The sequence below is a fragment of the Fistularia commersonii genome, chromosome 1 (genome assembly GCF_037954325.1).
Source record: "Fistularia commersonii isolate RoL2024-O1a breed Wild chromosome 1, RoL_Fcom_v1.0, whole genome shotgun sequence".
Taxonomy (NCBI): domain Eukaryota; kingdom Metazoa; phylum Chordata; class Actinopteri; order Syngnathiformes; family Fistulariidae; genus Fistularia; species Fistularia commersonii.
The window spans coordinates 25,572,385-25,594,514 of record NC_141284.1 but is presented as its reverse complement, the minus strand read 5'-3'; the positions used below and the strand labels follow the sequence as shown (position 1 = coordinate 25,594,514).

At 43.1% G+C, this 22,130-nt stretch overlaps 1 protein-coding gene across 2 annotated transcripts in view; it reads left to right on the top strand.

Annotated features, from left to right (window-relative positions):
- sptb (spectrin, beta, erythrocytic) overlaps positions 1 to 22,130 on the top strand; it is a 69,531-nt gene that overhangs the window by 19,394 nt on the left and 28,007 nt on the right. For both annotated transcript variants that reach the window (XM_086156630.1, XM_086156641.1), the window contains 19 exons: positions 5,591 to 5,742; positions 5,888 to 6,061; positions 7,811 to 7,908; positions 8,329 to 8,409; positions 8,557 to 8,672; positions 8,767 to 8,879; positions 8,964 to 9,151; positions 9,837 to 9,954; positions 10,105 to 10,263; positions 10,554 to 10,856; positions 10,937 to 11,087; positions 11,934 to 12,804; positions 13,310 to 13,447; positions 13,856 to 14,615; positions 14,784 to 14,986; positions 17,185 to 17,275; positions 17,670 to 17,816; positions 19,591 to 19,857; positions 21,789 to 22,013. In XM_086156630.1, coding sequence (XP_086012756.1) covers positions 5,591 to 5,742; positions 5,888 to 6,061; positions 7,811 to 7,908; positions 8,329 to 8,409; positions 8,557 to 8,672; positions 8,767 to 8,879; positions 8,964 to 9,151; positions 9,837 to 9,954; positions 10,105 to 10,263; positions 10,554 to 10,856; positions 10,937 to 11,087; positions 11,934 to 12,804; positions 13,310 to 13,447; positions 13,856 to 14,615; positions 14,784 to 14,986; positions 17,185 to 17,275; positions 17,670 to 17,816; positions 19,591 to 19,857; positions 21,789 to 22,013 — 4,355 coding nt within the window. The remainder of the gene's footprint in view (positions 1 to 5,590; positions 5,743 to 5,887; positions 6,062 to 7,810; positions 7,909 to 8,328; positions 8,410 to 8,556; positions 8,673 to 8,766; positions 8,880 to 8,963; positions 9,152 to 9,836; positions 9,955 to 10,104; positions 10,264 to 10,553; positions 10,857 to 10,936; positions 11,088 to 11,933; positions 12,805 to 13,309; positions 13,448 to 13,855; positions 14,616 to 14,783; positions 14,987 to 17,184; positions 17,276 to 17,669; positions 17,817 to 19,590; positions 19,858 to 21,788; positions 22,014 to 22,130) is intronic.

Here is a 22,130-nt window from a genome sequence, read left to right as displayed (position 1 = left end):
TCCGCAACTTACCATCGGTCACGTTTAGCTTATACATATTTTGATCTGATAGAAGAAAATATATGGTTAGGTATTGTCTCACAGAAATGCAGCTGAGAAGGCATGACGGTGGGACAATGTTAATAAAATTGAAAACGAAGATGTGAAGTGACCGCCTTGTCGGCGTTTGTCCCAGAAGTGGGTTTCTTGACAAAAGTGAGTGTTTGAGTGCCTCTGTAATGCTGGACTGATATTGTTAAAGGAGAACGTTCATAGAGCTGCGTGTGTTTCGAGACCGACTGCAAACCGCAAGCATTTTTTCATGCATTTCATAACCTTTATTTACAGTATTCACTTAGGGGTTGGCCTCATTTTCCAGTGATGATGACGTGACATTTTATCATCAGTTGTCAGCAAAACCAGAAAACGAAGCCAGAAATGGCACAAATGAATAGAAATATGGATATACACAGGACCGTCTCGGAAAATTAGGATATTGTGCTAAAGTTCTTTATCTTCTGTAATGCAATTAATAAAACAAAAATGACTTTTTCGTGATATTCTAATATTTTGAGATAGGATTTTTGAGTTTTCTTATGATGTAAGCCACAGTCAGCAATATTACAATAATAAAAGGCTCGCAATATTTCAGTTGATTTGTAATGAATCCAGAATGTATGACATTTTTGTTTTTTGCAATTGCATTACAGAAGATAAAGAACTTCATCACAATATCCTAATTTTCCGAGACGGTCCTGCAGAATAGCCGATATTAAAAGTCATTTTGACATCGATTCAGGATTCAACTCGTCCGGTCGAGACGCAGATCATCGTCTCGTGAAAGATATCCCCGGTAGCTACTGAAATAACTGTCGCAAACAAAATAACCCGAAACAAATTATACAACAAGAGGAAAAAGGCTTCTGAAATTGGTAAAAATCCCATCATGAGTCGAGGGCACGAAACACATAAGCCGTCATTCCAAGACCGGACTTGACCCCGAAGGAACAAGCTGTACTCGTGTCCGGCGAGCAGAGGACGTGATGATAAGAATGAAATCTCAGCAGATTTGAAGTCTCATACCATCAGATTGTGAACGCATCGCGTCTGTAAAGCCTCCGTATGAATTCTGGGATGAAACAAAAGCTACTCGTCTGATGCTGCGGGCTTTGTTTCAGCCCTTGTCATATTGAGCATCGGCGCGTCGGGACGCAAGCGCGAGGCGGCGCCTCCTCCCTTTCCGCCGGTCCGTGTTTCTTTCGTGCCCGGGAGCGTCTGTCACGGATCTGAATCGGGGATGCACTTTAATTTTACTTATTGCAGAGCTACTGAAAATTCCTCTGCAGGCAAAAAAGTAAAAGAGCACATTTGTCACAGATTTATTGGTTTATTATGTTGCAGCCTCTTTTCCCCCTCCAGTCAGTTGAAATATGATGATGTGACCGTTTGTAAATCAACACTTAGTTAGAATGCTGGAAAATATATCCATACGTATTGAATATGTTATTTTTGTGTATTTTTCGAGGGATTTCGATACACAGTTCCACAGACAATACTTTTGCTTTTTAAAATATATTTTCTTTCAAGCTTTAAAATCGACTACTAGTTACTCCGAATAGAAAGGATACTCCGAAAAAATCACCCGAGACGATGCCTGAATGATCATTAAGAAATGTTCCTTAATCTTAGCAAGAAAATATCATTACATCTGTTAAAAGTCTGCAGGCAAAACCAGAATGAGAATGTATCAAAACCTGTTTTTTTTTTTTTTTTTTTTTTCACGAGAATTGAATGAATATGTTATAAAAGGTCGGGTCAGATCGGTGATATTTTGAGATTTTCCCGCCAATGCAGCGTTAGTTGGAATCGAATTACTTCCCATTCTGCTCGAGGAAAAACCCCACCGCGTCTGTAACTGACCTGACGCGATTTACCCATCCCTAATTCAAGCGTATATCATCGTATATACCGATAATGTTGGACGGTCTTCCCCATTTGATGATATCATTTATTTTTTTATTTATCCTTATTTTTTCCACATATTTTGCAGCTCTATACTTAATGGAGCTTATTTGCATGTTTCAATGGCCATTACTTTTTCATGGCATTGTGATCCCGCTGGATGAGATGGAGTCACGCAGGCTGTTGCTCTTGCCTCGGGGAGCAGAATGAGACATCATTTATTTACTTTAGACTGCGCAGTGTTTTACATACAATTACTTGTGATTTAGTTTTCTTTGATGATGCTAAGAGCCACAATGCGTACCGGCTCATTTTTAGCAGCACAGAAATACTCTATCCTGCTCTATTTTCTTGGCTGCGCCTCTTCGGATTAAAACCGAAAGTGCCTTTCTCTCTTCATTTCCTTCTGATCCATCGGTCTTCTTCGTTACATTAACCTTTAATTCAAATTACCCATCTTTTTGGAGGAAAAAAAAAAAAAAAACACTTTCTTTTTCTCCATCTGCTCCATCATCCAGCTATTTCTTACTAGTTCTCCACTGTCTCCGCGGTCTGAATCATTTATTACATCCGTCATTAAGGATGCAATTCTTTTCTCGGAGTTTGCAACCATATTTAGGTGGAACTGACGAGTCACGTGACATTTCACGTAAGGAGCGCGGAAGACGATAACCTGATAAACTCTTTCCGAACTGAACTGGTATGACATGATGGAGGAGAAATTGAAGGAAATACTAAATAGGTCAATTATGCCCATCCGCTATGATTAATATTGTGATTACTAATGCAACGTCTGACCGGGCGCCATAATGATACACATTGAAAGACTTCTAAATGTCACATTGCATTGTAGGTTTTGTAATATCAAGAACCGCGAGAGATCATTTTTACAAGCAAACACAAATCATCCGCTGGTAAAAGTAATGAGAAAAGCCTCAGTTTAAAGGTCAATTACTCATCTATTAAGATCGGCAATTTAAAAACGATCCGGACGTTCGTTCGCATTCGACGAGGGCGACGCCGGCTCTCCGGCGACGGAGAGGATTGCCGCCGAACGTGATCGGACTGTCAGTGAGTCAAAGTGCGAGTTTTACGGAGTGGGAGCAGCGGTGTGAAAACCGGAGGTCTTGGTCCGTAGAGGTGTAAAAAAAATGATACGGTCAGACGACCCGCTTCCCCCCGAACGTTCTTGACAAGTGGGTCCCGCAGGTCCGGAACACTTGACACCTACATGGAGAGGGTTCTGTTCTGCTCTGATGGGCATTTTGCTGACATAGTTTGGGTTCACTTGTCCCCCTCACAGAGGGAAGGGTCACTTCAGATCAATACCAAGTTGTTCCGAGAGAGCGCGGCTATTTCGCGATGAAACTTTTCCATTTCAAAGGGGCGGTTGTCTTGTCCGTTTCGGGGACGAGCGCGGCCGTCGCGGGCGGATGTAAAGCCGAGACGGGTCGGAGTCGATCTTAACATCTTACTGCCGTGTCGTTTTCAATTCTGCCACGATGTGTCAACAGCGGTAGAACTTTTCTTGAAGCAATAGTTAGTGGTTTCTGTTTTACATGTTTTGGGATTCAAATAATCGTATCCAGAAAAAAAAAAACCCCTGAATGCCGTTCGTCGGACCAAATGTCACCTTATTCTTCTTCTTCTTTCGGCTTTTTCCCTTCAGGGGTCGCCACAGCGAATCAACTTTCTCCATCTAACCCTCTTCTCCGTATCCTCCTCTCTCACACCAACTACCTTCATATCTTCTCTCACTACGTCCATCGATCTTCTCTTTGCCTGGCAGCTCCGATTCCAGCATCCGTCTACCAATATATTCTCTATCCCTCCTCTGTTACTTTACCCAACCATCTCAGTCTGGCTTCTCTGACCTTCTCTCCAAAACATCGAACATGTGCCGTCCCTCTGATAGCCTCATTCCTGATCCTATCCATCCTGGTCACTCCCAAAGAGAACCTCAACATCTTCATCTCTGCAACCTCTAGTTCTGCCTGCTGTCTTTTGGTCATTGGAACAGTTTCTAGTCCAAACATCATCGCTGGTCTCGCCGCTGTCTTGTACACCTTTCCTTTTATTCTGGCTGAAAGTCTTCTATCCCGTAGAACTCCTGACACTTTTCTCCACCCATTCCAGCCTGCTTGGACCGTCTCTTCACCTCTTTTCTACATTCTCCATTACTCTGGACTGTTGACCCCAAGTACCTGAAATCCTCCTTATTGTCGGACCAAATGTCACCGCATGTGTTTTTGTCCTGAAATGAATGTTTCTAGTAGATATTTCCGGCGTAAATCCGTCAGCTTCTAACTTTTTGATGTCCTGTTCTTGAGAGGGCATGGAGATTTCTACATTGTATTACCGGACTGCTCGATTATTACAGCTGTAGTTGTTTTATTTGTAATATTTTCTGAATCGTCTCATGAACTAAAAACCTTTCGCTGACTATACGGTGAGTACACGATGTCTGAATTTCTACTTGAAACTTTGATTTTCAGCGCGCTCGGAGAAAACGCCAACCTTGGTTTTGAAAACCGCAAAGCGAAGAGCAAACTGTCAACTGAAAGTACAAGAATTAGAAAATGAATAGATGGCGTGGTGGTGAAACGACCGAATATCGAATTGTCTGTACGGCGAGGGATCGTTTAAATTGCGAAGGCCGAGTTGGAATACGAGATATTTAGAATCTGCATTTCATCGTCATAATGGGCGCTCTCCGAAGACACTTTTCACACTGAGCAGGTCTAAACCGTTATTCACAGAGAGCCAACATTCTCCCAGGAGCCATCGCTTGGCCACGGAGGCTTGGAAAAACTCATTCCTCTCGTCGAATTTGGCCGAGAGCAGGTAGCGCATCTGCTGCGCATTAAGTTGACGCGAGGTGCGAGCTTGTCATTCTGCGGGACGCTCACCCTCCCCCGCGGAAAACACTCGTGAAAAATTGCATTCTGTTATTCGGCAGACAGGCACCTGCGCTTGACTTTTTTAATTTGCCTTTTTATGCACCTGATTTATCGTAGCAGTCAGAAGCGGCTCCTTCGCCGCTGTTTCCGGGAAATCTCAGCAGCCTAATGGAGTAATGATGTTGCTACTTATGGATTGACATAAAGCACAGGCTCTAATAAAGAGATGCATCGTATTCTCAGTGGGGGCTCTTTCAAAAAAAAACAAATTAAAAAGAAGAAATGTATGAGTTGACGATGCCTTTCGTTCCCCGTTCGTGACGGCTAGATGGGCGAACCAAATCTGATTCAAAACAAAAAGAAAGTAGCCTGAAATCTCGATTTTACAGATTTGAAAAAGGGACAAAAAAAAAAAATAATAAATTGAATTTTGTCAGGCTATTTTCCACATCTTCACGTAGATGTTTAACTCATTTATTGCAATTTTTAATCTTAAAATGTCCAGGTCAAGGTAAGAAGATGCTCAGTATGTATGGATGTATTGTACGGCCATAATACTCAGGTATTACAAAGATATAACAAGACCGGACAGCCGAACGCAGCCCTGAGGATTCATTCGACCGGTCAGACTTCTGTGTCTTCCGCGAAACCTTCCTCAGACAAATTAACTCCGGCTCCTCCGAAAGCTGTGAGGATTTTGCATTATTCATGAAGGCTCATGTTCTTTCTTAACTTGGTGCCCCCTCCAGATGAGCGTGAGGCGGTTCAGAAGAAGACGTTCACCAAATGGGTCAACTCAATCCTGTCCCGGGTCGGCTGCCGCATCTCCGACCTCTACCTGGACCTTCGGGATGGACGGATGCTCATTAAACTGCTGGAAGTGCTGTCTGGTGAGCGGCTGGTAAGAAAGTTTAACTTTTTTTTTTTTTTCCGTCTCTTTAGATTATTCCGTCTCCTTATAGTCTCTTCATTATACATTTTTCCTCTCTTTTTTTTTTTTTTTTTTTTTTTATTTCTTTTTTTTTTTATAAACTTTGTGTTTCCAGCCAAAACCCACCAAAGGTCGAATGCGTATCCACTGTTTGGAGAACGTGGACAAGGCCCTGCAGTTCCTCAAGGAACAGCGAGTCCACCTGGAGAACATGGGCTCCCATGACATCGTCGACGGCAACCATCGTCTCATCCTCGGCCTCATCTGGACGATCATCCTCCGTTTCCAGGTGAAACTAACCCCCGTTGGATTCTTGGCTAAGATAATATTTGGCAGAATTGCGTATATTAACCCTTTTTTTCAATGAAGGAAGTTGCGACAAGAGTCGCTCTATGTCACAAGTAGAAGCGTAAACTTCTCGGGAAATTAAATGTACATTTTCTAGAATTTTCAAAACAAAAGTTAGTCCGAAATTTGCCATGAATCGTTGGTAAATCTGAAATAAGTGAATCGAAAAGTATATACACATAAATCTAGGAGGAAAAAAATGAAAAAAACATCTAGATATAAACTTAACCTTGACTAATCTTGTTGAGGACAAACCCGAGTGTTAGTTTGATTTATTTATCAGATACGTCGTTTCCGACATCTCGGCATAAGCTTTTATTTCAAGATTGAAAAGAGATTTTCCGCGCCTGTCCAGATTTTTGATAAACAACTTCATTTCATCCATTTTTATTTCTTATTAAACGTGTCTTCGAAATTTTCGGGATAGTTGCTCTATGAACCGGAAAAACCACGAAGCAGAATTAATTCGGCTCACTTGACCTCCCTGTCTGCGCAGGGGAGTCGAGGACAAGCTGGAAGCTAAAAAAAACAAAAAAAAAAACGAAACAAAACGCTGGATCGGGTCAATCTAAGAGAACCGAAATGCAAATTAGAATAAAATTCTACAAACAAAGCGGCGGTGTGCTGTTTTCACATTCATCAATGCCTTAATTATACTATTATCACTCCTCTGCTTGCATTGAAATGCTGCCATAGTACACGAGTTGCCGTGTTTGACAGGCAAGCGTCTGATTGTTTGGAGTCACTTGAGTGTGTGTGCACATTTTGTTTAAACACCTTATCAATACGGCGGGTTAAACCCCCTCGACAAGCGTCCGCTCCTCCTCGATGAGATCCGGCAACATCGAAATAGCGACACAAAGACACACAACACCCGGGACGAGGACGGAAACAGCTCGCAAAACGGCAGAGACCGATCGGCAAACTAATTCATTTCAACCGCCGGCTGTTTGAACCAGAACGATTTACTAAATGGATCGAAAAACTGCGAGCGATTTGATTCATTGCACGAACGGCGCGGAATCGGCTTCGGCTCGCGGTCGGGGGAATGTTTTCCGCCGTTTGTCCGTCAGGTGTCAGCCATTATTATCTGCTGTTAGAAGCACATCCCGAACATCACAACGCGTCTGTTCGACTCTTTTATCTTGCCGCGGGGGGCACATATTTATTTTTAATTTGACAGCGGCCCTGTTATTTTTAGACATGTTGGTTCAAACAATGTGGCCTCCTGTATTATTTAGTATTTTTTAATCAAATAAATAAATAAAAGAAGCAGGGAAGAAAGGAGGTGACTCTGTCCTGTCTGAGTGTTTTCAGTCTCTAAGAGAACCAAAATAGGCTAAATTTAGCCCTCTCTCAAGCCTTGTCTCTCACATCCCATCGCCGCTCTAATTATTTGTCCTTTGCGCGGTGAAAATAAAGACTCCGACAATTACCGATCAGCCGGACTCCCGGTTTGGATTCGTGAGAATCGAGCCTGCAGATATCATCAATGATGCATTTCCAGTTTTGTCTCGCCCAATTCTCGAGCAATAATAAATGATGTATTTCAAAGTGTGACAAAGTGTCCCCTACCTTCGCTTACATGTCGCCGTCGCTTAGTTTTTTTTTGTTCCGGGCTTAATTGGGACCGTCGGAGTCACGAGTCGAGCCTCATTATTTACCATCCAGCTGTGCTTGTCCTCATCAGATCCAGGACATCGTCGTGGAAACGGGCCAAGCCGACCAAAAGGAAACAAGATCGGCCAAGGACGCTCTTCTTCTGTGGTGTCAGATGAAAACTGCAGGGTGAGTGTCACCTTTAGCGATGCTAATCTGACGGAAATATTTCTTCGGGATTCAAAACGGGAGTCTAACGTTGCAAATGTTCAACTTGATTCAGGGTTGTTTTCGGTTCTTTGAGCCCTACCGCGGCTCCTTATGTCTCCGTTTTATGTCTCAATTTTACTCGCACTTAAAATCCAAATCAGCAAGGCTACCTCGACGAGAGGCAAGCATCGGTCGTGCGAAGCCAAGCGAGCGTCTCGCCGAGAGGAGAACAGAATCCGTTTTCTCGTTTCACTCTCGGGGTCGAGGCACATGTGCGAATTTTATTATGAAAAGCGAAACGTTCCTTTGCGAAAAAGCAAACTAACGATGATTTCAGAAGCCTCTCGCTCACGTTCCACGTGTTCCGTGTCTGACCTCTTCCCGGCTGTCGTTTCATAGATACCCCAACGTCAACATAACAAACTTCACCACCAGCTGGAAAGACGGCATGGCCTTCAACGCTCTCATACACAAACACAGGTAAGAGGCTGATGAATGATCGAATCCACTTACCAGCTCTCGGCTTCTCGTGCAACGTAAACACACCGCGTCTGCTAAGTGTCTCCCGTCCTCGTTTTCCTTCATCCGTCATCCTCTCTTTCCTCTTTGACTCTCCTCTTCTACCAGGCCAGATCTGGTGGACTATAATAGCCTAAAGAGGTCCAACCCAACACACAACCTGCATAATGCATTCAATGTAGCAGAGCAGCAGCTTGGCGTGACCAAACTTTTAGACCCAGAAGGCGAGTGACCGACTCGATGTTTATAAGCGTAAACCTCGACGGAAAAAAAGTTCGGGTTGGGTTGGACTGACTTGGGCCGCCATTCTGTTATTAGATGTGTTCACAGAGAACCCGGATGAGAAGTCCATTATCACGTACGTGGTGGCATTCTACCATTACTTCTCCAAGATGAAGCAGCTCGCCGTCGAGGGCAAGAGGGTCGGAAAGGTAAAGGAGGAAACGCGATACGTAGATTCAAATCCGTTTGTTACTTTTTTTTTTTCCCCTTGACCGCCTTCTTGTCCTCTCCAGGTTCTGGATCACGCCATCGAGACCGAGAAGATGATTGACAAGTACGAGACTCTGGCGTCAGACCTGCTGACGTGGATCGAGCAGACCATCATTGTGCTGAATAACCGCAAACTCGCCAACTCGCTGACAGGAGTTCAGCAGCAGCTTCAAGCCTTCAACACCTACCGCACTGTTGAGAAGCCACCCAAGTGAGTCAACCCAGTCCGCATCGTCACACTGTTTCCCGGACGTCTGACTTTTTCAAAACACACGGCCTTTAGGACCAAGTCTAGAAACACAGAACAGTTAAAAAAAAAAAAACAGAGCAACAATAATCTGATCTGACATCAAAACCGAATTGACGAATTGAATGATTGGGGGGAAAAAAAAAGGTCGGATGACGGAAACCTGGACGTCTGACTTTTTCAAAATACACGGCCTTTAGGACCAAGTCTAGAAACACAGAACAGTTAAAAAAAAACAAAACAGAGCAACAATAATCTGATCTGAAATCAATACCAAATTGACAAATTGAATGACTAGGAGGGAAAAAAAAAAGGTCAAACGACGGAAAGGGTTATTTTTTCATAACTGCCAAAAAATACCTTCCGTCTGATTTGAATTTTTAATCTCATGAAACATTTAGAGAAATCCAACTTTATATAAAGTAACTTGTGATAACCTCCAGAGAATCTAATAAATCTAATACAAATCGAAGGCGAGTTTTTAAAGGCCTGCTTAGATGATATTCGCCAGCTTCCGTCACATACAAGGCAAGTGATACACAAGGGTGTTTATTTTGGGGTTTTGGGGTAGAAATGTCCGAATATGCCCTACCACCAAATCTTCGAGGAGAAGTTCACCAACCGCTTGTGTCTCGTGCGCGTTCAACAGGTTCCAGGAGAAGGGTAACCTCGAAGTGCTTCTCTTCACCATCCAGAGTCGAATGAGGGCAAACAACCAACGGGTGTACACGCCTAAAGAGGGCGCTCTGGTTGCAGATATCAACAGGGTGAGAGAGCTCAGACAAAATCTATCACTAGACCGTGGCAATGTGTGGAAATAAAATGAATATTAGGACATGCTGAGGTAAAAGTAGAAAGTTGTTTTTACCCGTCGAGCTCCAAAAATATTCATGCGTTCGTCAACGTGTCGAGTTCAGGCGTGGGAGAGGCTGGAGAGGGCCGAACATGAGCGGGAACGTGTCCTGAGAGACGAGCTGATCAGGCAGGAGAAGTTGGAGCAGATGGCGAGAAGATTCGACCGGAAGGCGGCCATGAGGGAAACCTGGCTGGTTGAGAACCAGAGACTGGTGGCTCAGGTATTATTTGAAATAAAATACATTCACGTGACCGTTTTTTTTAAACTCTTATCATCTGTTTTTGTTGTCGCTTTCTCGTTTCGGGCCGGGGGGGTCGTACTGCTCTTCGTAGACGTATACACGGACGGAATCGTCAATTTCTTGTTGTTTTGCTCGAAATGTGCAACAAACTTTTGAATCTTTATTCATATTTTATGCAACAATAACCCGGCAAAACTTTACCGCGGTATCGTCGGAGCTGTGCGTCTAACAGTGAAGTTTTCTCATGCCCTAACTTGCTCTCCCTTCAGGATAACTTTGGCTACGACCTGTCAGCGGTGGAAGCGGCAAAGAAGAAGCACGATGCCATCGAGACTGACATCGCTGCCTATGAGGAGCGCGTTCAGGCCCTGGTGGACATCTCGAAGGAGCTGGAGTCAGAGCGTTACCATGACTGCAAGCGTATCGACGTGCGGAAAGACAACGTTCTCCGCCTGTGGGACTACCTCCAGGAGCTGCTTCAGGCCCGCGGGGGGCGACTGGATAAGAACCTGACACTGCAGAGGATCTTCCAGGAGATGCTGTACATCATCAGCTGGATGGATGAGATGAAGGTACAGAACAAGACAGGCTTCATCATCATGATGACTTTTCAGACTCTTCAGAGTCTCGATGTGTCCGCTCCTCTCCACAGGCTCGCCTCATGTCTCCTGACTTCGGGAAACATTTGCTGGAAGTGGAAGACTTATTGCAGAAACATGCTCTGGTTGAGAATGACATCGCTCTGCAGGCCGAGAGGGTCCAGAACGCCAGCGCAAGTGCGCTTAAATTCGCCAATGGCGACAGTAAGTGTCAAAGCTGGTGTCGATTAGATTTATTTTGGATCCACTGGATCGGTTGTGCAGTTTATCACGGCTTCCCAGGGGGGAGCCGTGATACACTGTATGTTGAATATGTTTTTAGCATTTTCATTCCTCACAGATGAAAACGTCAAACACCGTTCTGCAGGATAAATGGTCATTTCACATTGACCAAAGCTGTTGCAACGTCTTTTTAAACAGGCTCCATAAGAGTAATTATGGAAGGCCAAAAATGCCAAAAGATATGTACATACCAAAGATCGGAAAACAATAATGCAATAAATCAGTCAAAATCAACACATCAGGATTTAAAATTCAGCAATAAATAAATCAAAATCCAACATAAATTACCTAAAATCAGAAAAGTAGATCTGAAATGTATTCGACGCAGCCTTCTTTTGGCGATTATGCCGACAAAATTGAATCAGATCAGTTTTGATAAACTGCACGATGTTTTTAGCCTTTGTGAATTCACATCGTTCACCTGTTCATGTAGGCGTACGATACGATACATTTTGATCAGCATCTAAACTGAAACCGTCATCCTTGACAAACAAGTGGCGTTAGCGCAAGAGCTGAAGAAAACAATGCCATTTTTCTCAAGGAAAAGAATCTTTTGTTTTTGTCCCTAAAAGGATATAGATGACTGAAGAGCTTAAAAATAAAAAAAATTATCAATCAGCAGAGGAGAATATAATTGAGTATATGCCGTGCAATGTAGAAACGTCTACACTCGCTCCCTTTTTTCGTTAATTTTGTCATGTGTCGTAATCGTTCTCCCTCTGAGAGAAGGGCAAATCGGTAAACGATTGTTCCGTTATCCTTTCCCAGGCTATAAACCATGTGATCCCCAAGTGATCCGCGACAGGGTGGAGCACCTCGATCTCTGCTACCAGGAGCTTTGCGCCCTGGCTGCCCAGCGCCGAGCTCGGCTAGAGCAGTCCCGTCGCTTCTGGAACCTCCTCTGGGAGGTCGCGGAGCTGGAGACCTGGATTAAGGAGAAAGAGCATATTTTCTCCTCTTTGGATTATGGCAAAGACCTGACGAGTGTCCTGGTTCTCCAGAGCAAACACAGCGCCTTCGAGGACGAGCTGGGAGCTCGTCGCGCCAACCTTCAGCAGGTGACGGCCGAGGGAGACAAGATGATCCAGGAGAAACACTTCGGATCTCCGCACATTCAAGACTGTATGGACAATCTCCAGAGGCAGTGGCAGCAGCTCGAGGATCTGGCAGCGTTTCGGAAACAGAACCTCCAGGACACCCAGAGGTTCTTCCAGTTTCAGGGCGACGCCGATGATCTCAAAGCCTGGCTGCTGGACGCCAAGAGACAGATGACCGGCGATGACGTCGGCAACGACGAGTATACGACCCAGCGGCTGCTGAAGCGCCACGGCGACCTGAGGAATGAAGCCATCAAGAACGGAGCGACCATCGAGGCCCTGTCCAAACAGGCCAACGCTCTGCCGGAGGAGCTGCAGAACACGCCCGATATCCAGAGACGTCTGAAAGACATCAAGGACCTGTACATGGAGCTGCTGTCACTGGCCGACCTGAGGCAGAAGAAGCTGGATGACACGATGGCCCTTTACACCATCTTCAGTGAGACGGACGCCTGCGAGCTTTGGATGGGCCAGAAGGAGACGTGGCTCGTGGGTTTGGAGGTTCCCGAGAAGTTGGAGGATTTGGAAGTTGTGCAAAATAGGTATGCAAAGTAGAGGTGGCTGTTGCGAAAGTCTAAACCATTTTCAGGGCCTCTGTTCAAATTGAATATATGATGAATGTCAAAAAAAAACAACTCTACAGCAGCAGCGGAAGGACATTTTCTGCCGTCTGTTGGGTAAAAATAAAAATCACTTTTGGCTAGTTTAATAATATTTTGGGGGATTTTGCTTTTGAAGTATATTTTAGCTGCTTTCATTTGTTTTTTAGCAAACCAAATTGCTTGAATAGTTTCGTATTTGGAGACAAAATGCCCTGCTTTAATTGGCCAGAGAACATCAAGCAAGAAATGATCTAATTCACCTTTAAACTGAGCAACAAATACTAAGGATACACCCTAAAAAAAGCCAAATTGTGTGTGAGAATACAGGACTTTGGAGGTCTTGATTCTCCGGCACCTTTACTGAAGGGGCTTGGAAGCTGAAAAATCCAAAAACTAGCGGTGTGTGCGTGTTTCTATTCCGACCAACACTTTTCTTCTCTCGCAGATTGTGCATTCTAGCCCAAGATATGGCGAATGTTCAAACGAGAGTGGATGATGTCAATAAAGCTGTGAAACAGCTCGAGGACAGCAGACACCCTCGAACCAGAGAGGTCAAGGAATGTCAGAACCGACTGAATAACAGGTATTTTAAAGATATACTGTGTTACAACTAAAATAGGACACAAAGATCAATATTTTTTCCTCTCTGTACCTGCAGACATATCAACACATTGGCAGGAGACTTTATTTTGGCCCGTAAAGACCGAATTTAAGATGGTTTTCTGCAAAGTGCGTGCTGTGATTAAGAGCTAGACATGCAATAAAACATGAATGAATTATATCCCAATGATAAACGGTTTATAGATGAATAGAATGCACTTTTTGAAAAACCTAGATGTTTTTCAAAATTGAGTCAGAGAATTCTTTCAGCTAGCGTTGAAATGTGCCGAAACACAAAAGAGTCGTGCCAAGTGTTCCGAACTTTTAGGGAAGGTAATGTAACACAACGTGACCGGTCACTGAAGTGTTGTCCACGCTGTGTTTTCTCCAGGTGGGAGGCCTTCAAGGCCATGGTAGAGGACAAGAAGAGGAAAGTGGATTCTGCCGTCAGTCTGCAAAACTACGGGCTGGAGTGCGACGAGACGGAGTCGTGGATCAAAGATAAGACGAGGGTGATCGAGTCCACGCAGGACCTGGGCAATGACCTGGCGGCCGTCATGACCATTCAGAGAAAGCTGTTTGGCATCGAGAGAGATTTGGCCGCCATCGAATCCAAGCTCATCTTCCTGAGAGAAGAGGCCGAACATCTGGCCGAGGACCACCCGGAGAACGCGGCCGACATTTTGGCTCGCAGAGGGCGTCTGGAATCCGCCTGGGATGCGCTTAAACAAACCCTGAAAGACAGAGAGGACTCACTGGGCGAGGTAAGCAAGCTGCAGACCTTCCTTCAGGACATGGACGACTTCCAGTCCTGGCTTTTCAAGACCCAGAAGGCCGTGGCATCGGAGGAAGTGCCCGCCACGCTGCCGGAGGCGGAGCAGCAGCTGAGCCTCCACGATGCTGTGCGGGAAGACATAAACAACCACGAGGAAGACTTTTACCGCGTGAGGGACACCGGCGCTCAGGTCGTCCAGGATCAGGAGGCAGATCCTCAGTACCAGCAGCTGGAGCAGAGGCTCAACGGCCTGGACGGCGGATGGTACGAACTGCAGAAGATGTGGGACAACCGCAAGAACTTACTGGATCAGGGACTCGGGTTCCAGCAGTTCATGAGGGATGGCAAGGCGGTAGAGGCCATCCTGAACAACCAGGTACTGGAAAGCGCCGCACGACTCGAGTTATGTCAAGCTTGTAGCCGCAGAATGTGGTATTTAAAAATGTAGCGCGGTCAGTTTTTACGCCGCATGTTTTTCATGCTCTGGCAAACCCGCGTTTGTCTCCCTCCTCCCCTTTAATGATATGTGATGCGGTTTCTCCAGGAATACACCTTGGCCCACGTTGACAAGCCCGACACCCTGGATGGAGCAGAGAAGGCGCTGAAAAAGCACGAGGACTTTGCGAGCACCATGGAGGCCAATGAGGACAAAATAGATGGAGCTCTGCTGGGGGGACAGCGGCTGGTGGACGCCAACAACCTGTACGCCGCCAAAGTTCAAGACAAACTGGGCTCGATTAAAGACAGGTCGGTTATTACGCTATTCGGTAAATGCGTTTTAATTAAGCGTGCTCGGTCACGGTTGAATCGCGCAAATCGCAAAGATCTATTCCTCTCGTTTTTAAACTCTTACTCCAACGTCATTTCTTTTTCGACTATTTTTCTCATATGACCCTGATCCTCCTGCGTTGAAATACATCATTTATATGTCATTTCAACCACATTTGTTCACAAAAAAGCTATTCACTTCAAACGGTATATTTTCTCTCCGTGCTTTTGATTATTCTTTTTTTATTCCGTAAACTAACCCTGGGCTAGAATTCATGACTTTGAAAGCCTTCCCTAAATTCTGCTCGCCTGGGTCCAGATTTTTCAAAATTACTGGAGGAAATGCCGCACAAGAGACACAAAACGGTAAACTGTATTAAATTGCAATTCATTGCATCAAAACAGAGACCAAAATACAAGCAAACGAGTAAATGAAAAATGCTTTAAATGCCACAGGCTCATACAGAATGCAGAAGGCAATATAATAGCGGGCCTCTTTTAGCGAGAGGCTCACTTTGGAAGTGTTCATGAGGCTCCTGAAACCCCCCTGGTGGCCGTGTCAGATTCTACGACCTTGTACCGACCTAGAAGTACCTGCAGAATCACAACGCTTTGGTAAAAGTGTCAGAATTGCTGAAAAAAAAAAAACAACAGAATTTAGTCGGGCGATGACCATTTGAATCCATTTGAAAAGGAGCAGAACGGTATTATCCTGAAAATAAACATGAGAAAAAAAAAAACAGATGTCAATTTTGAAGGAAAAAAAGAAATTTAGGGGGAACAATTACGTTTAGAATATTGATGAACGAAATGTTGTTTTGAAATAGCAAAAGTAGATATTATCATGTCGTCTTAATTATTTACGTGCTGCGTAAATGCATTTAAGAGCCAATTAAATGCATTCAAGAGGCTTCTTCAGTTCGTGAAGGTGAAACGTTTTCAGGAAAAGAAATGAAGTGCAGTTGGCATGATAAGATCAGATCGCTTGTTAGAAATATTTCGATATATGTAAACTATTTATTAATGTTTTTTTTTTCATCATTTTCTGGAACATATGTTTTGATTTTATGTTGTCCTTTCATTTTAATCGGTTCACTTCAATGATTCTGTTTGTTTTAATCACATTTTTTATGAAAGTGCCAAAAAAGTACTGCTAGTATCATTAGCTCTTCAACACGGCAGCATGAGGGTAACCATCAAAAGTACCAGGCTCACATAGCTAATGTTTAAATCTCTATCAAGCGTCTTTCTCGATTATTTTATAAGACACAAATTGTTTTTAACACATTATTATGGCCATATTGCTTTATTGTTCCTTAAAGTTGAGTTCCGATTCCATCCTAAGTGCATAAAGTGATGAAACAAACAAAACGGAAATGAGCAGAAATTGATGCAAGATTGAAAAGTAAATACTTGCCCTCGACGAGGGAGCGCTAGATCGCAAAACGAAACCCCTGTTGTTCTCCCCTCCCGAGGAATATTAATAGATAGCGGTGGTAAAAATCAAATTTGGATAAGAGGCTAAAAGGATTTGTCTCTGAATGCTATATAGTTCTTTAAACACAATATTTATCGTCTCTTCATCAAAAGGGGGGGAAAAAAAAAGGATTTGTTTTGTTTTTTTAATAGAAAATGTGATGAATAGAATTTTTTTTTTCTCATTACTTTTATCAGTAACTATCATCTGGCGTCGTACCGCTCGGATCCTCATCTTGCGCGTGAAAGCGGGCTTGTTTATCCCAAGTCATTGTTCTTCGGAGGTTCAGGGGGCTTGCTAGTGAGGTTGCACTCTTATCACTGTTTCATTAGTATCGACAAGAAGCAGGAGGGAGGGCGGCGATGCTTTTCGCATTAACTCCTGCAATTCAGCTCAGTCGCCGGGCTTCCGCAATAATGGATATTGATCTTAAAGTGCAAGCTATTATTCACTGTTGTGCAAAAAAACAGATCTGGGTTACTGTGTCAGGTGTTTTTCCATGTGGAGGGGGAACTCTGGTGGATTCCATCCCTTGTCGGTCAGCCGCGGGTCGCGTAAGAGCGTGTGTGTTTGAAAAAAAATGTTATTCCAGAGGCCGGTTATTTCATGTCAGTCTGTTTAATGATTCCTGCCGTCGGATTTGAAATTCAGGCAAGAGAGACGCAAGATAAAATAATTAATTGTTGTTTCTGACCTTCAGGCGTGAAAAGAATAAAAGACGGGCCCAGGAGGTGTCGCAGAAACTCAGAGATAACCGCGATCTGCAACATTTCCTGCAAAACACTCAAGATGTGAGTTCTGCATTTGTTGACTCTAATAATTTGGTGAATTGTTCACCTTGAGAACACTCATCATCGTTCTATCTGGTGTCAATTTGCCAAAGACGTTGTTTATTTTAACACGTTTCACTTCTTCAAGTTAATTTGTATCTTCTTTTTTTTCCGAGATAAGTTTCCCATTTGGCTACTTGGTAAATACTCTGCGGTGACAAGATAAAGAATTTGAGTCCTGACAAAAAGTCACCTCTGCAGAAATTTTTAAATGTTGACATTTCCATGACTTTCTCAAGTCGAGAAAATATGCTTGCACGGGACTTTGCGGTTCGGTTTTCTACAAGTGAGACCCCGGATTTGAATCTAATGCTTGGCTAATCCTTAATATTCCCTTTTCCTTTCCGCACTTCAGCTGACTGTGTGGATCAACGAGAAGATGCTGACGGCTCAGGACACGTCGTATGACGAGGCCAGGAACCTTCACAGCAAGTGGCTGAAACATCAGGCCTTTATGGCTGAGCTGGCGTCCAACAAAGATTGGCTCCACAAAGTAGAGCAGGTCAGTAGTGTGTCTGCATCTGTCGGCTCTTGTTGATCGCTTCTCACGGGGCTCAAAGACTCAAAATCCCTAATGCGGAAATCTTAATAAAATAGTTTAAAATCTCCTGAAAAAAACTTTTTCAGAGCAGAGGAAACTCTGCTTAACAGAAATGTTACCGTTTTTAAAGGGTACGAACATGCGATTTCTCATAAAATTAAACACAGCAACCTTGATTGGATATTTATTTTTCCTACCTCGGGATCAGCGGGTAAAAAAAAGGCGCCTCTAATTAAATATGTAGTTCTTATCTTCTTCTTGTTCACAAAAACAGATACTCTTAATTTATGTAAAGAGAACGAGCTGAATATTATTGGTCAGAAAAACATGACGGGAGGACGTCGAAGAATCGAAAATGAAAATAAAGTCATGAGCTTTGGTGCAATATGTATAAACCTAGGGATTTGAAAAACAATATATATATGTACTGAGGAGAAAATGGAAGTAACATGGCAAAAACAGCAAAATAGACAAAATCAAAGTATTCGTTTAAACCTTGTGGGGTCGGTTTTTCCAGTGTGAAGAACAGCAATGCGGGTTTTTGACTGTCCATTTGTTTTTTGGGGATGGGAATTTGAACATACAGATAACATGTGTGGTGGAACATGAAATCAAACCTCTTATTTTGTATTTCTTACCTGTATGACGATGATAGAATAACATATCTTCCTGCAATAATCGCATGTACGGTACACCTGTGACCTGAGACCACGTAGCTGGTGGGAAATGTAAATTCAAGTACTGCTTGTCATTTAGTTTGGATATTTATTGAGATGCGTGTAAATAGGGAGATGCCTGTAAATAGCCCATTCTTTAATAAACTGCGATCCGTCTGATGAAATAAGCTCAAGAGAGGGAGACTGGCGGAAAGAGAGACTTAGTATTTTTTGCCCTTTGTGCAAACTGCAGACAGCCCAGACCCCATCCATCACTCCACTGTATCTTTGAGTAGATGCTCCAGCCCATATAGAAACTGCCCTCTTGTATTTCGGTCCAATAAGTAACAAAACCAGACAAGTTGATCCACATCTTACATAAAATGCGAAGTCTCAACCTTGAGTCGGCGAACATCGGGGTCCTGGAAACCGGCGATTGCCTTGGACTCACATATGAAATCGTACAAAATGCAAATAGTTCAGTGACCACTGGGATAATCGTGATAATAACAAAATAACCTTGAACATACGAGAAGACTGGAGAATGTATGTCTGAAAAATGTTTTAACATAACTTGAAATTCATGAAAAAATTCAAAAAAACTCAAACTCAAAATTCACTGAAGTCGCTCAAAAATGAGTCGACATCGATGACCAAAGCAGGCGACATTTGGCTCGCAAACAAACTCACAAAATCAGTTACGTATAGTTTATCAAAATATTAAGAAATCGGATTTAATATCCAAATGCGATAAATTTGAATGTCAAGCTTAAAAAAAAAAAAGTTTCCGATTGAATTGCGCGTAAAAGGCTTTGGAAACTGCTGACTTTTAGTAACAGTAAAATAAAAGTATTCCATTTTTTTTTTCACTTTGGAGGGAAAAAAAAAGCTAAAGGTTTTATTTTTTCATCTTTGCTCCTCAAGAGCTTTCGCTTTGAACCTTTGACCTTGAAGTTCAAACTACGCCTATGAAAAATAGACTGCGGTACCTTCTTAAATCATTCATGAAGGCTTTGCCATTTCAGTTTTCTGAAACACTGTTCAGACACCCGATCTATTTGCGCGCGCTCTGTTTCCAGGAGGGACGGGAACTCGTGGAATCCAAGCCCGAGTTCCGAGCCATCGTGGAGGAACGTCTCGCCGAACTCCGCGAGCTTTGGGACAAACTGGAGTCCACGACGCAGGAGAAAGCCCGGCTGCTGTTCGATGCCAACCGCTCCGAATTGTTTGACCAGAGCCTGGCCGACATACGGAAGGGTCTGGGGGAATTGAAACAGCAGCTCCAGAGTGGAGACGATGAGGTCAAAGACCTGACCAATGCCAACATCTTTCTCAAGAAGCATCAGGTCTGCATCTTTTGGCTCTGTACGGCTACCGCAGAGTTTTTGCACATCATCTTTGCCTTTTCGTGCTTCTGAAATCACGTACGCATTACGAGACATTGGACGCCGATTTTCACTTTTACTTGTCTAAACCTAAACATGTACAAACACTGTAATTCGGTGGTTCTTAACCTTGTTGGAGGTACCGAACCCCACCAGCTTCTTTGGACATCCACCGAACCCTTCTTTATTCAAATTCAAATTCAGGACAAACAGGACTATCTCAGAAAATTAGAATATTGTGATAAAGTTCTTTATCTTCTGTAATGCAATTACAAAAACAAAAATGTCATACATTCTGGATTCATTACAAATCTACTGAAATATTGCAAGCCTTTTTATTATTTTGATATTGCTGATTATGGCTTACATCTCAAGAAAACTCAAAAATTCTATCTCAAAATATTAGAATATCATGAAAGAGTGATTTTTGTTTTTTTAATTGCGTCACAGAAGATAAAGAACTTCATCACGATATTCTAATTTTCTGAGACAGTCCTGTATATATCCATATTTCTATTCATTTGTGCCATTTCTGGCTTGTAATGAATCCAGAATGTATGACATTTTTTGTTTTTGCAATTGCATTACAGAAGATAAAGAACTTTATCACAATATTCTAATTTTATGAGACTGTAGGTTTATGTTTTACTGGTGCACAAAAATGAACCGTGCATCAATATCACTGTGTTAAAGGAACAAAACCCACAAAAACATAAATATGAAGGAATAAGGATGTGTTCCCTTAGTTTTGCTAAACTAGCATTGATCACCTCGGCGTTGCAAATCATGCAGTTCGGACGCCGACTTCCATCACGTTCCGTATCGCACATATTCGTCCGACCAATTCCTTTTTTTGCCCGACACAATTAGTACAAGGGGATTAAAACATTAAAAAAGAAATCACACGCCGTACCGTCGCGACAGTCACGAGTTGATGGCCGAGCGCAGCGAAATCCCCCGCAGCCAGTGACGGCGGCCGAGCGGCGCGTCGTCATGCATTATGAGTCGGGTTTGTGTCTTGACCTCCAGCGACTCACCGAACCCCCCGGGGTTCGATCCGACTCAGGTTAGGAGTTTAGCTGCTCCAAATATAGCAGCGTTAAAATAAAACAGATTAAAATCTTGTGTAGGCTTGTTGTTGAATTTAATGCGCAGATTTAGGCAAGCTTAATGTTGATGTTCCTTTGTCCTGCACAGAAAACTATAATAAGAACCTAAGAACAAGAACCAAAAAACTTTTCTGAAGTCCATAAAATAGAGACAGAAACAACGTCTTTTCACATTTTCTGTGAAGTTACGGTGGTCTAATATTTATAATGATGATTATAATGATGATATGTGTTACACCAACAAAATATTTCTATTTAAATCTAGCCTGGGTCCACTTAAAAAAACCCTACCATCAGCAATAATGATGAAATTCTTATTTTCTAAAAATATAAAATTTGTCATTATTATATTTGGGGTTATTTTAGTCAATAATTTAGGCTATAAAAATAACATTTGATATTATCCTGGTATATGCATTTTTAAGTGTGATTTTTGTTCCTCTGGTTTTATGCATAAAGTCATTCATGCATGTTTTTCCAAAGCGATATTTAATCTTATTATTACTCGTGATAGAACACATAAGCATTCAATTAATGACTAACGAAAAACTATGAATTAATTCATGCCAGCTGCACAAGGAGTGTGTAAAAATTACTTTCCGGCTCCTTCTGGAACAAGAAGTAGCTCCATCTATTTCACCGGTTTGACAGTCTTATAGTTACAGATCTAATGGTGATTATTAATTTTCCAAGGAGTTTTCCTGCAAACGTAAGTTAATATGGGTTGCAAGACGAGTTCATCTTCCTCACTCTTCGTTCTTCCAACCGCACCTCCGCCGATAGATGACAGAGAAGCAGGTGCGCGAGCGGGCTCGCGAGCTTGACGAACTCCAGGAGGCTTCCAGGAAGCACGGAGGAGGCCGGGAGGACCAGCCGGAGATGGAGGTCGAACTGCAGACCCTGCAGAAGGAGTTCCAGCTGCTGCTCACGCCTCTGGCCGAGAGAAAGGGCAAGCTTGAGGCGGCCAAAGCTGTGCATCAGTTCTACAGAGACCTGGCAGATGAGCTGGTGAGCACGGATGAATCAATGCGCTGAAAGTCCCGCTAAGACAGACCAGAAGCAGCTCAGGGAGGGTTCACTTTTGAGAGACGGTCATCTAGATATTCTTCGAAGACATATTGTAAC